The sequence below is a fragment of the Ochotona princeps genome, chromosome 2 (genome assembly GCF_030435755.1).
Source record: "Ochotona princeps isolate mOchPri1 chromosome 2, mOchPri1.hap1, whole genome shotgun sequence".
In the NCBI taxonomy this organism is placed as follows: Eukaryota; Metazoa; Chordata; class Mammalia; order Lagomorpha; family Ochotonidae; genus Ochotona; species Ochotona princeps.
The window spans coordinates 109034361-109046697 of NC_080833.1; the positions used below are offsets into that span (position 1 = coordinate 109034361).

The following is a 12337-nucleotide window of genomic DNA, read 5'->3' on the forward strand; positions in this document are numbered from 1 at the left end:
GGGCCGGGGTGAGGGCGGAGCCTCGGCGGCTTTAGGACCCCGAAGGGGGCGGGATTGGGGCGGGGCCTCGGCGGCTTTAGGACCTCGGCGGGGGCGGGGCCCGATGGGAGGCGGGGCGGGGCCTGGCGGCTGCGCGCAACTACCAGGCGTTCGGAGCCGACCCGGCCGCCGCAGCTCGTCCGCGCGGCCCCGCACCTGCCGCCCTCCCGGCCCCGGGGCGCCGCTGCCATGCGGCTGGCGCTGCTCTGGGCCCTGGGTCTCCTGGGCGCGGGGAGTCCTCTGCCTTCCCGGCCGCTTCCAAAGATAGGTGAGTGTCTAGGCGGGAGGGAGGTTAGGGAGAGGGGCCGGACTCGGAGGAGGTTAACCGGGAATTGAGGAGGCATTGGGGTCCTGGGACCGTCCGGGGACGTGGGCAGAGCTCACCCTGTCCAGAGCGCTGCCTGCGCTGTGCTGCTGCCCTGGGCCTGGGGCCAGTGACTTGGCGATGGAGTGGAGCGGGAGGAGGGGGGATGCCGGTGCGCCAGACTGGGTGGTCCCCTGGCGTGATCCCCGCACACACTTTGCGGTTCAGGTGCCGGGCATCGCTGGTGCTGCTCGGCGCCCACGCGAGATCCTAGAAAAAGCAGCGCTGCTGCCTGGGCGGACGACTTCGCTCCTCTGGGGCCTAGCTGGCCGTTCCAGCTGGTGCCAGGGCGCTCGCGGGGCGCAGGAGTCCGTCCAGCCACCCCTCTCCGCGATGTCAGGCCGCGGTGGGACAGGCCCGCGGCTCGTCCTGGTGTCATTGCCACCAGAAGCAGCCCGGCTGGGCCGGGAGGGGCCGGGAGGGGCCGGGAGGAGGGAGGCCGGGCCAGGAAAGAGGCCGGGACACATCAACTCCTTCTTGGAACTTTCACTTCCCGCTGCTGTCTTGGGCCAGGGGGCTGAGAGGGCCGGCGGCGGGAGTGGACGTCCGGAGGACAGCGGACCACTGTTGGGGGTGTGGTCGGTGCGGGGAGGAAGCCGCGGCTGTGGGGAGTGGGTGTGCCTGGTTGGGCGGGGAGGGGTATTTAGGGAGATGGGGGTGTTTGCTCACCCAAAATGGGCGTTCCCGCTTCCACATGGCGAGGGAAGGGGAGGGTGGAGGGCGGCTGGGCACACAGCCACAGGGCTGCGCCCAGTTCCGAGAGGGCGTTCCTGGGGGGACAGGAGGAAGGGTTCCCAAGAGACAGAATCTGGAGTTGACCCAAGGGGGCCAAGAAGAGGCTGCAGACTGAGCAAGCGGGGTTCTTAAGTGACTTGGCCAGCAGCTGGGCTGGTGATAGGTGGTGAGTAAGCCTCTCCCTCCAGGGTTCTCCGTGTAGTCGCAGCGTGCAGAGCAGGGCCCATTCGGGCACAGCAGGGCCTTGACACTGGGTGCCACGCCCTCAGCATTCTCCTGGGGTGTCCTGGGCTGCAGGTGGCACGGGGGAGCTTCTGTCCAGCGAGGAGGGGGAGCCTTGGAGCAGGTCCTCGGACAGACCAGCCATCAGCCTAGGGGAGGCACTACAGGTGAGCGCCCCCTCCTGCCCATGCCCACCTGGTGGCAGCCGGCTGTCTCAGACCAAAGCCCACCATGCTGCAGCAGGTTCCTCCTGGGCTGGCTGCCTCTCTGTTCCCACAACCCTGTACCTGGCTTCACTTAGCACACACACCCCATGCACATCTGTCCACCTAGCCGCACCTACGCTCTCCACCAGGAAAGTTCTCTGTTGGGGAGAGGGTCAAGGCCTCCCCAAACCACCACCCCACTCCACACCGCTGCCCCACTCTACCGCTGAGTCAGAGGAAGGGCTGGGGCCCTCGCGGGGACCTCCACGCTGCTTCCTCTCTGGGCAGGAAGCCGAGAAGGGACGGCTCAGACACCTTCCTTGACCTCCCCCCGCCACCCCCCAGAACAATGCCCCAGGCCAGGCAGAGCTTCCTGGTGCCTCCCTGGGGAGCCCACCCCCCCACCCCCCCACCCCCCACCCCCACACTACCAATGATCTAATCCTCGGAGCTCTCCCAGGGGTATGAGGCTCCTGGTTGGGGTGCAGGCACTGCAGGCAGGGCTGGTGAGGTGATGTGCCCCCTGGTGCCCGCCCACAGGGTGGCCTGCCTGAGGACCTGAGAATCAGCCTGGAGCTGGACGGGGAGAATCACGTCCTGGAGCTGCGACAGCACAGGTAAGGCCGAGCAAACAATCCCAAGAGGTCCTCATCAGGGCACGGAGAGTTTTGTGAACCTGCCCGAGGTCACAGGGCTGACCTGTGTTGAAAGCCAGATGGGCACGCAGAGGGCCCGTTGTGCTCCAGCCACCCTTCCCAGCCGCAGGCCTCCTACCTGTCACTGCATCCCACAGTGGTGAGTGTGACATTAGCCTCTTCTTTCATCCGCAGGAATCTGGTCCCGAGCCGCCCCGCGCTGGTGTGGTATCAACGTGACGGCACTCGGGTGCTCAGTGAGGGACACACTCTAGTGAGTTGGACCCCTGGTTCCCTGTTTCTGGCTGGGAGTAGGGGAGAGGGCGGGGGTGCCTGGGGCTGGCAGCCCTGGAGGAGCTGGGCAGACACTGCACATCTTGTCCTGCAAGCCAGACCCTGGGCTCCAATCTCAGTATTGGCTTCAATGTCTCTGCTCTAGGAGAATTGCTGCTACTGGGGACTGGTACAGGGCCGAGCAGGTTCCTGGGCCTCCCTGTGCACCTGCTCTGGGCTCAGGTATACCGGGTGGAGTCCATGGCAGCAGGGGGAGAGGGCATGGGGATCCCAGGTGCGGAATGGAAATGTTTTCTGACTTCTGGTCTGTCTTCCCAGGGGATTGGTAGTCCTGTCTCCAGAAAGAAGCTACACTCTGGAGCTGGGACCTGGGGAATTTCAGGGTCCTCCCCTCATCTCCCGCATCCAAGATGTCCTCCTGCCGGGCCACGCCTGTGCTTCGAGCTTGCGCGCATCTGCCTCCACTCCTGCCCAACCCCTGCCAGAGCTCTCCAGTGGACAGCGCCACGGTCGCCGGGTGAGGGGGTTCATCGCCGGAAAAGCTGGGCTGCCGGAATAACCAGGGCTGACCCCCAGGTGCTCAGGGCTGTTCATTCATGGTGAGGAGGGTACCTGCTCATAAGGACCCTGCCAGGCACTTTGCTCTTCCTGGCAACCCTGAAAAGTAGGTGCTGTCAGGAGCTCTGCGTTAGTTGGCAAACCACTTCAGAAGGTTGGGTGAGTTGCCCACGGCTGCAGCTACAGCACAGCCTGCTGGGACTCAGGAGCCAGTTCACCTCATGTGTCTCCAGAGACCACTCTTTCTCAAGGAAATAGGAAAGTACCTCAAGAAAAGTAATTGCAGTAGCTGGCCCAGTGGCATATCCTCCGCCCTGCAGTGCTGGCATCCCATATAGGTGCCAATTTGAGTCCCAGATGCTTCACTTCATATTCAGCTCCCTGCTTGTGGCCTGGGAAAGCAGTAGAAGATGGCCCACGGCCTGGGAACCCTGCACCTGGGTGGAAGACCTGGCAGAAGCTGCTGGCTCCTGGCTTCGGATTAGCTCAGCTCTGGCCATTGCAGCCACTTGGGGAGTGAACCAGCGGATGGGAGATCTTTCTGTATCTCCTTCTCTTTTTAAAAGTGTATGTTTATTTTGGTACAAAGTAATTTGAAGACCATGTTATTATTTTTTAATATTTATTTTTACTTGAAAGAGTTACAAAGAGAGAGAGCAACAGAGACAGAGGGCTTTTCCTTCTGCTGGATCACTGCCCAAATGGTCATGATGACTGGAGCTGGACTGATCTGAAAGCAAAGATTCAGGAGCTTCTTCTGAGTCTCCCACGCGGGTGCAGGGTCCAAAGGCCCTGGGCCGCCGTCCACTGCTTTCCCAGGCCACAAGCAGGGAGCTGGAAGGGAAGTGGAGCAGCCAGAACTTGAGCTGGTATACTTATGAGACGCTGGCACTGCAGGTGGAAGATTAACCTGTATACCACCACACTGACCCCCGTGTGCCATATATATATTTCCATGAATTTTGTTTTATTTTTGTGCATTTTTTAAAGATTTATTTATTTTTATTGGAAAGCCAGGTTTACAGAAAGGAGACACAGGAGAGACATAAAAAAAGCTCTTCCAGCCACCGGTTCGCTCCCCAAGTGACCACAACAGCCAGAGCTGAGCCAATCTGAAGCCAGGAGCCAGGAGCTTCTTCTAAGTCTCCCATGAGGGTGCAGGGTGCCAAGGCCTTGGGCTGTCCTCTACTGTTTCCCCAGGCTATAGGCAGGGAGCTGGAAGGGATATAAACCGGCACCCACATGGGATTCTGGAGCATGTGAGGCAAGGACCGTAGCCACTAGGCTAACACGCTGGACCCTTTTGTACAGGTTTTATTTGAAAGACAGGAAAGAGAGAAGACAGTTAAGATAGCTTACTCCCCAAGTCACTCAGACTGGGCCAAGAACCAGCAGCTAACTGTGGGTCTCCCCCGTGGGACCTAAGCCTAAGTACTTGCACCATCACGGAGTCCCGGGGTGCTCATCAGCCGGAAGCTGCGAGCAAAGGTGGAGGTGGGACTTGAACCCATACTCTCGGAGATGGGGGAGATGGGAAGCAGGTGTTCCTGACAACCCTTCCCTCCACATTCAGAGGACCCCTCCAGCAGGATTGTTCACTGTGAAGCCATAAAAAGCCAATTACCTGTTATGTAAAGTGGGGCTAGTAGAACTCATTTAAAAGGGTTGCTGTGAAGAGTAAATGCAAAGTGCTTAAAACTATGCCACACGCACGGGGGATTTGCTAGTGACGATGATTTATTTTTTCTTTTTTAATTTGGAGAAAGCACTGGCCAGCTTTGTCATCTGATTCTTTGTACCCTGTGGTCATGTCGCCAGCCTCTCTGGATCCCAGTGGTGGCTCCTCTGTGTGACCACACAGGGCGGGCGTGGACAGGCTCGGTCAGCCCCACGTGGGTGCTGGCTCCCCGCGGGCAGACTCATCTGATCCTTCTCCTTCTTGCCCATAGCGGAGGCGCGACGTGATCACAGAGACCAAGATAGTGGAGCTGGTGATCGTGGCCGATCATGCGGAGGTGAGTTTACCACTTCCGCCCCCAACAACCCGACCACCCCTCTGCGGCCCAGCAGCATGTCACCAGCATCTGTCCCCGCCCCTGCAGGTCATGCGGTACCCGGACTTCCAGCAGCTCTTGAACCGCACCCTGGAAGTGGTCTGGCTGCTGGACACAGTGAGTGCAGGCTGGGCAGTGGTTCCTGCTGACTCCCTCGCCCTGCCCCTCCCCCTCCTCTGAGCCCAGTGTGTCTTTCAGTTCTTCCGGCCGCTGAACGTGCGGGTGGTGCTGGTGGGCCTGGAGGCCTGGACCCAGCGTGACCTAGTGGACGTCAGCCCGGACCCAGCTGTCACACTTGACAACTTCCTCCACTGGCGCCAGGCAGACCTGCTGCCTCGATTACCCCATGACAGTGCCCAGCTGGTGACGTAAGGGCTCCCGGCTCAGTCAAAGGGGGCCCCGGATTCACCCTGACCTGGCCAGTTCCTCAACTCCCTACCACACACCCTATGACCCATGTGGTCTTGACCCTGACCTATGACCTTCTGACCTCACAGTGCCACCTTGTTCTCGGGGCCTCTGGTGGGCATGGCCGTCCAGAATTCCATCTGCTCTCCTGACTTCTCAGGAGGTGTCAACATGGTGAGCTGTCTCCCGCGCTCCTGTTCCCTTTCCACTTCCTGGGCTGAGGCAGGGAGGGCGCCATCAGAAGCCCAATGGGCTCCGATGAGCTCCCAGGGCCATGCGATCAGGGAGGAGGGAACAGGAGACAGGCTGGGGCCGCACCTGCAGTGTCCCTTCCTGTTGCCAGGACCACTCCACCAGCATCCTGGGAGTGGCCTCCTCCATCGCACACGAGTTGGGCCACAGCCTGGGTCTGGACCACAATTCACCGGGCAATAGCTGCCCCTGCCCGGGACCAGCCCCAGCCAAAGGCTGCATCATGGAAGCCTCCACAGAGTAAGGGTGGTACTAGGAGAGGGGGTGGCACAGGCGGCCCCAACTTGCCCTGCTCCCTGCCTCACTCCACCATCCTCTCCCTCCTCAGCTTCCTGCCAGGCCTGAACTTCAGCAACTGCAGCCGCTGGGCCTCGGAGAAGGCCCTGCTGGACGGGATGGGCAGCTGTCTCTTTGAGCGCCAGTCTAGCCTGCCTGCCATGGCTGCCTTCTGTGGAAACATGCTCGTGGACCCAGGCGAGCAGTGTGACTGCGGCTTCCCAGATGTGAGCCTGCCCTCCATGCCCTGTTCCTCTCAGCCCTCTCCCAGTCTCCTGACACAAAGGGCCCTACCCACCACCCCTGGGAAACCCAGGAATCCTGGGTGGAGCTCTATAGAGCCCTAGGTCCTCTTGGGTGGGTGGGGTTGTCTGATCTCCGGGAGGAGGGGCTGGAGAGAGAGTCTGGCACTCAGCACCCTGTGCCCATAGGACTGCACAGATCCCTGCTGCGACTCTTCCACCTGCCAGCTCAGGCCTGGGGCACAGTGTGCGTCAGACGGCCCCTGCTGTCAAAACTGCCAGGTGAGCACAGAGAGGACCAGTTCCCCCCACCGCCCACAGCCCTCCCCTGGGGCTCACCTTGACTTGCCCAGCACCCACTCTGATGCTGACTCTCCCCACAGCTCCGCCCTGCTGGTTGGCAGTGCCGCCCTCCCAGAGGCGACTGTGACCTGCCTGAGTTCTGCTCAGGTGACAGCTCCCAGTGCCCCCCTGATGTCAGCCTCGGGGACGGCGAGCCCTGTGCTGATGGACAGGCTGTGTGCCTACATGGGCGCTGCGCCTCCTATGCCCAGCAGTGCCAGTCGCTCTGGGGGCCCAGGGCCCTGCCTGCCATGCCACTTTGCATCCGCACAGCCAATACCCGGGGCAATGTGTTTGGGAGCTGCGGGCGCAGCCCCAACGGCAGCTACATGCCCTGCACCCCGAGGTAAGCAAGGAAACCCTGCCTCCTGCTCTGGGCTGGCTGGAGCCTTGGCCCAATGTTCGCTCTCTGTCCCTGTTTGGGCGCTACTTGATTGCTATCCTGCAGCAAAGGACTTGGTGAACAGGGCTGATAAGAATACATGTGGACTACCGACTGATGGTCAATAGCTGACTGATGGTCAATAGCCGAAGTTTATTAGTGGCGTCAGGCTTTTATAGATTGAGGGTCACATGGGATAAGGGAGGAGGTATTGAGGAGCTTGCATAGTTCTCATAAGTCTGTCTAAAGAACCCATCAATTGTTTCCACACCCTTGTCTGAAAATATCTGTTTGTTTTGTATAACCAATCAATTGTGCCCATTCAAATGATGTCCACTCAATTGTCCTCCTACACCCCAACAACCTTATGTATCTGTCTGCCCACCTCCAGAGACGCCATGTGTGGGCAGCTGCAGTGCCAGGGGGGCAGGACCCAACCCCTGCTGGGCATGGCTCGAGAGTGGCTCTGGGAGATACTAGAAGCCAACGGGACTCAGCTCAACTGTAGTTGGGCACACCTAGACTTTGGCAGCGATGTGGCCCAGCCACCCCTGGCACTGCCCGGCACAGCCTGTGGCCCCGGCCTGGTGAGTGGGCCTGGGTGATGGTGGGAGAGGCTGGCTGGACAGATGCCATACGGAAAGCAGCTTTGCCCTGGAGCCAGCGCTACCGCTGGGTGGCTATGCTGTCTTCTCCTGTGACAGCAGCTGTGGCCACCCAGCCTCTGACCCTGGCTCTTTTGTCCTCCCAGGTGTGTATTGACCGCCGGTGCCAGCCACTGGCTCTCCTGGGAGCGCAAGAATGTCGTAGCAGCAGATGCCACGGACACGGGGTGAGCTGATACAGGGTCTGGGGGTGTGGCAAGAAGCTCAATCTGATTCCTTTAAAAACTTTTTTTTAAAGGTTTATTTATTTTTTATTAAAAAATCAGATGTACAGAGAGGAGACAGAACTACCCATTGGTTCACTCCCCAAATGACTGCAGTGGTGAGAACTGAGCTGTTCCAAAGCCAGGAGCCAGGAGCTTTCTCTGGGTCTCCCATATGGGTCCAGGGTCCCAAGGCTTTGGGCCAGCCTCTGCTGTTTTCCCAGGCCACAAGCAGGGAGCCAGGTGGGAACAGGAGCAGCCAGGACTAGAACTGGCACTCATATAGGATGGTGGCACTGCAAGGCAGGTATCAGCCAGTTGAGCCACTGTGCCAGCTCTTCCATCTGGTTCTCATTCTGGCTTTGCCATTTAAAGCTGCAGGACTGGGGCAGGTTCTGTTTTTTTGTTTGTTTGTTTGTTTTCCTTAGAGATCTATTTGAAAATCTGAGATACACACAAAGATCTTTGTCTGTAGGTTAACTGCCCACATGGCTGCAAAAGCCAAGGCGAGACTAGGCCTAAGTCAGGGGCTTCATCTGGGTCTCCCACATGGGTAGCAGGGGTCCAAGGACTTGGCTGTCACCCATGGCTCTCCCAGGCACATCAGCAAGGAGCTGGATCAGAAACAGGCCAGTGGGGACTCCAGCCAGTGCTCTGAGCTGAGACGCCTGGCCTGTGGAGCAGGCACGATGCTGGCATCCTCTGACGTCCACTCCCCGGGTTTCTGGGAGAGGTGTCGGGCGGGGAGGGGGGGCTCTAGCTCCACACCAGCAGGTGGAAGGGCTCAGTGAGGGTCCATGTGCTCCACTTCCTCCAGCACGGGCAGGAACTCTTTCTGTCATTCCCAGCCGTGGACACTGGGGACCTGGGGCAGCCCCAGGGCTGAACGCTCCTCACCACCATCCTCTAGGTCTGTGACAGCAACAAGCAGTGCCGCTGTGAGGAGGGCTGGGCAGCCCCTGACTGCACCTCCCGGGTCCGAGGTAGCACCAGAGTGGGGGCAGGAGCCCCAGAAAATCTTTTCCTTCCCCCCTCTGGGCCCTCTGTTGTTTCGTTTGTTTGTTTTGCTTTGTTTTAATTTAGCTCCTCTGTTCTGACCCACCCACTTCTAGACCTCAGAACCCGCTGTCTTCCCTGACCACCTGGCTTCACTGTCTGCCCCCTGCTCCCTCCTGGCAGTGGTGGGGGTGGGATGAAGCTCTTGGCTTTGCCCACCTCTGAACCCCACCACTCTCACCCCCACAGCCACCAGCTCCCTGACCACGGGGTTGCTCCTCAGCCTCCTGCTGCTGCTGCTCCTGCTGCTGCTGGGTGCAAGCTACTGGCACCGTGCCCGCCTGCACCAGCGGCTCTGCCAGCTCAAGGGACCTAGCTGCCAATACAGGTGGGCGTCACCTCTCTGCTATTCCCTTCCACTGGGGGACACACCGCATTCTCCCCCACCTCTGCAGCCCTAGCCACTCCCTTCCAAGCCCCCCCACCTCGCTTCCTGCCACACCCACATACCTGCTATCCCCCATGCAGTGTCTGGGGTCCCAGGAGCCCCATGTGAGCCTGGGGGCCTCCCTTAAACCAACCCCCGTCCTCCCCCCCCACCTCCTTTCCACCTAGCCCTCATGTCCCCTTAGTTCCAAGGTGCATACCTCTCCAGGGTCTCTCCCTCACTGCCTTTCTTTATGCTCAGGGCAGCACAGTCTGTTCCCCCAGAACGACCAGGACCCCCACAGAGGGCTCTGCTGATGCCAGGCACCAAGGTGAGTCCTGGACACTGCAAGAGAAGGGGCGCTCACCTGAGCTGGCCTCCAGCATGGGCCGTAGGGGAGACATCAACCAGCCTCGCCCAAGCACCAGCCCATCGGAGTCGGGGCCAGCGCTGCCCCTCCCAGGGGCTGAGGCCCAGGGCAGGGGTCTTGCAGCTTGGAGCAGGGAAGGGCAGCCCCTCGAGATGGAGATGTACGCTGAGGCCCTTGAGCTGCCCACCCCAGGGGTTTGGCAAGGTGGTTGCCCTGTGGTGGGCACAAGAGGTGTGCCAGGCCAGAACAAGACCCAGGTCACCTTAGGAGGAAGGGCTGGTGAGTGCCCATGCGCTGAGCATTCACCCACCCCCACCCAGCGTCTGTCGGGAGGCAGAGCACCTGCAGAGGTGACACGTTGGTCAGCCTGGTCGATGCATGCCACCCATCACTGCATGCATGGGCCCCGCTGCACAGCCCTCACTAACCCCTACCTGCTCCGTCTGTCTGTCTGTCTGTCTGCTCTCCCTCCCTCCCTGGGCTGTCAGCATCTCTTGCTCTCTCATCAGGCCAGCGCCCTCGGCCACCCAGGGCCCCCTTCCAGGCCACTGCCGCCTGACCCTGTGCCCAAGAGACTCCAGGTAAATCTGGGCCAGGTCCCACGCGGGGCAGATGGGAGGCTTGGTGCCCTACTGCAGTTGTCATCCCTGCTCCCTGCCGGATAGGTGACCGGAGGTGGGGGGGGGCCCTCAGCCTTCTGACCTGGGAGCCCCAGAAGCAAGAGATGGTGAGCTTCCTGCCTTGGTCTCTACCGCCATCTGGTGGTCAGCGGCGGGAGTGCAGCCGGCGGCCAGGGACTCAGGGCCGACTCACATCTTCCAGCTCACTTGCTCAGCATGCGCCCCCCCACCCCGACTCTGTGTGCATGCCCCCCACATTACTCCCTCCCGCGCCCCGACTGACTTTTCACGTTGTCCCCGAATTCCTCCGGGGAGCTCCTGCATGCTCACTGCCCTCAGCTGTGCCTTCACAGCCACTGCCCCTCTCTCTGTTCAGGCTGCACTGGCTGACCGACCCAATCCCCCCACCCGCCCGCTGCCCGCTGACCCGGTGGTGAGGCACCCGAAGGTAACAGTGGTGGGAGAGAAGGGCACAGCCTCTCCTCCCCCTCCCCTACCCAGGGCTGTGGTGCTGGTCGCTGTGGTGAGACGCCCCCTCTGTGCCTGAAGCCACAAGGGCAGGTGGCACCTTGAGTGGTGGCAAGTTGGTTTGGACTGCTGGTGCCGTCCGAGAGCTGGTGTTCCTCATGCCGGTACATCGGGGTGGGTAACATGACAGCCCCAGATCCAAGCTGGCCTCCTGCCTTCCCCCTTCCTTTCTCAGCCCCAGGGGCCTGCCAAGCCGCCACCCCCTAGGAAGCCACTGCCCGCTGACCCCCAGGACCGGCGCCCATCAGGTGACCTGCCCGGCCCAGGAGCGGGGCTTCCGCCTGCGGTGACCCCTTCCAGGTATTAGAGGCTTGGGTGCTGCGGATGGATGGGCGCACGGTACGCCAGGGCTGGGGAGATGAGGGCAGGGCTGACTTTTTTTCTTCCCCCTCTCGGCTTCCTGCACCCCAGGCCAGCTCCCCCTCCCCCAGCCGTGTCCTCGCTCTACCTCTGAGCTCTTCTGCTGCCTCCAACCTGGACTTGGGACTTCAGGAAAAAAAGAGAGAGACTTAACCCAACTTGCCCCCTTCTTCATCCTCCCTCACCAAGGACTGAACCTGCACGCGACAAAAAAAAACAGGCGTCTTAAGACCTCGGGCGCCGTCACCCCCCGCTGAGCAGCATCCCCGGGGAGCCCGGCCACGCAGCTGCGGCGGGAGAGGGTCCGGCGGGAGAGGGGCTTGGCGCGCAGCCTTGGGGCGGCTGGGCGCAATAAACGTGGAGCTCCGGAGCGCGCCTCGGCTCTGCCTGCGGTCCCGGGGGCGGCCGCCAGGAGGCGCCGCCGCCTCAGCCGCGGGCGTCCCCGCCGCGCCACGCCGGGTCGCCTCCCGGCGCCACCGCGCACAACGCGGGTCCGCGCTGCGCCCTTGGCCACCGCCAGGTCTCCCCCCACCCCGCCCCGCCCGGTGGCCAAGCGGGCCCCTGGGGACGGCTGTCGACAACCGGCCGAGCCGGCGGGCCTGTTGTCCCCGCCCTGGGGCCGGTGGCTGGGAAAAGTGTGTCTGGCCGGTGCCCACGGAGCTCGGGAGCCAGGGCGGAGTGGGGCGGCGGCTCCCACGGTCCCAGGGCCGCGCACCTGCCTCTTCCCCCCTTCCCCGCCCCCACCTGAGGGCTCGAGAACAAAGGTGCTTTGTAACCGGCCGCCGCCGTTTCCTCGCCTCGCCTTTGGGACTCGCTGGGGAGCCCCAGCCCCAAACGGCGTGGGTCCGCCAAGGACGCGGCGCCCACCCCCGGGGGGACTCCACGGAGAGGCCAGGGGCTGGGAGGTTGCGGGGGGCGGGCGTGTCTAGAAAGCTTTGTTCCTTCCCGGCTTGCAGGAAGGGCGGTGGTATAGGAAAGCGACTGGGTCTCCTCAAATCCGCGGCCCTGCCTCATTTTCCCCAATCTTGGCCCTTCTAGGTGTGTACCCCTATTTTGAAACAAACTTCTAATAAGGATTTCTGTCCTGGACTAGCGCGGACGTGAAGGGCATGATCTCCCTTGAAAACAGAAAGTGGTCTCAGTGGACTCGGTCCCTCCT

General features: G+C 61.5%; 1 protein-coding gene across 6 annotated transcripts; it reads left to right on the plus strand.

The window, feature by feature from the left end:
* Nucleotides 1-122: 122 nt before the first annotated feature.
* On the plus strand, nucleotides 123-11513 carry ADAM15 (ADAM metallopeptidase domain 15). Of its 6 annotated transcripts, none has more exons than XM_058660378.1 (23): nucleotides 123-307; nucleotides 1436-1527; nucleotides 2107-2183; nucleotides 2397-2475; nucleotides 2641-2717; nucleotides 2814-3012; nucleotides 5003-5068; nucleotides 5156-5224; nucleotides 5306-5475; nucleotides 5605-5689; nucleotides 5859-6007; nucleotides 6096-6270; nucleotides 6475-6567; nucleotides 6669-6973; nucleotides 7401-7596; nucleotides 7761-7841; nucleotides 8788-8860; nucleotides 9123-9261; nucleotides 9562-9631; nucleotides 10159-10251; nucleotides 10667-10738; nucleotides 10994-11118; nucleotides 11230-11513. In XM_058660378.1, exons 1-23 carry the CDS (start codon nucleotides 229-231, stop codon nucleotides 11270-11272), a joined length of 2607 nt encoding a protein of 868 aa, XP_058516361.1. In that variant the 5' UTR covers nucleotides 123-228; the 3' UTR covers nucleotides 11273-11513. The 6 variants fall into 6 exon arrangements, with proteins under 6 accessions (XP_058516361.1, XP_058516362.1, XP_058516363.1 ...); XM_058660379.1 differs by having other exon boundaries at nucleotides 10180-10251; XM_058660380.1 differs by lacking the exon at nucleotides 10159-10251.
* Nucleotides 11514-12337: the final 824 nt, after the last annotated feature.

Coding starts and splice junctions, on each gene's coding strand:
- ADAM15 (XM_058660378.1), top strand. CDS start 229: ATGCGGCTGGCGCTGCTCTGGGCCCTGGGTCTCCTGGGCGCGGGGAGT. Junction 2,184..2,396: donor CTGGAGCTGCGACAGCACAG/GTAAGGCCGAGC, acceptor TTTCATCCGCAG/GAATCTGGTCCCGAGCCGCC. Junction 9,262..9,561: donor GGACCTAGCTGCCAATACAG/GTGGGCGTCACC, acceptor CTTTATGCTCAG/GGCAGCACAGTCTGTTCCCC.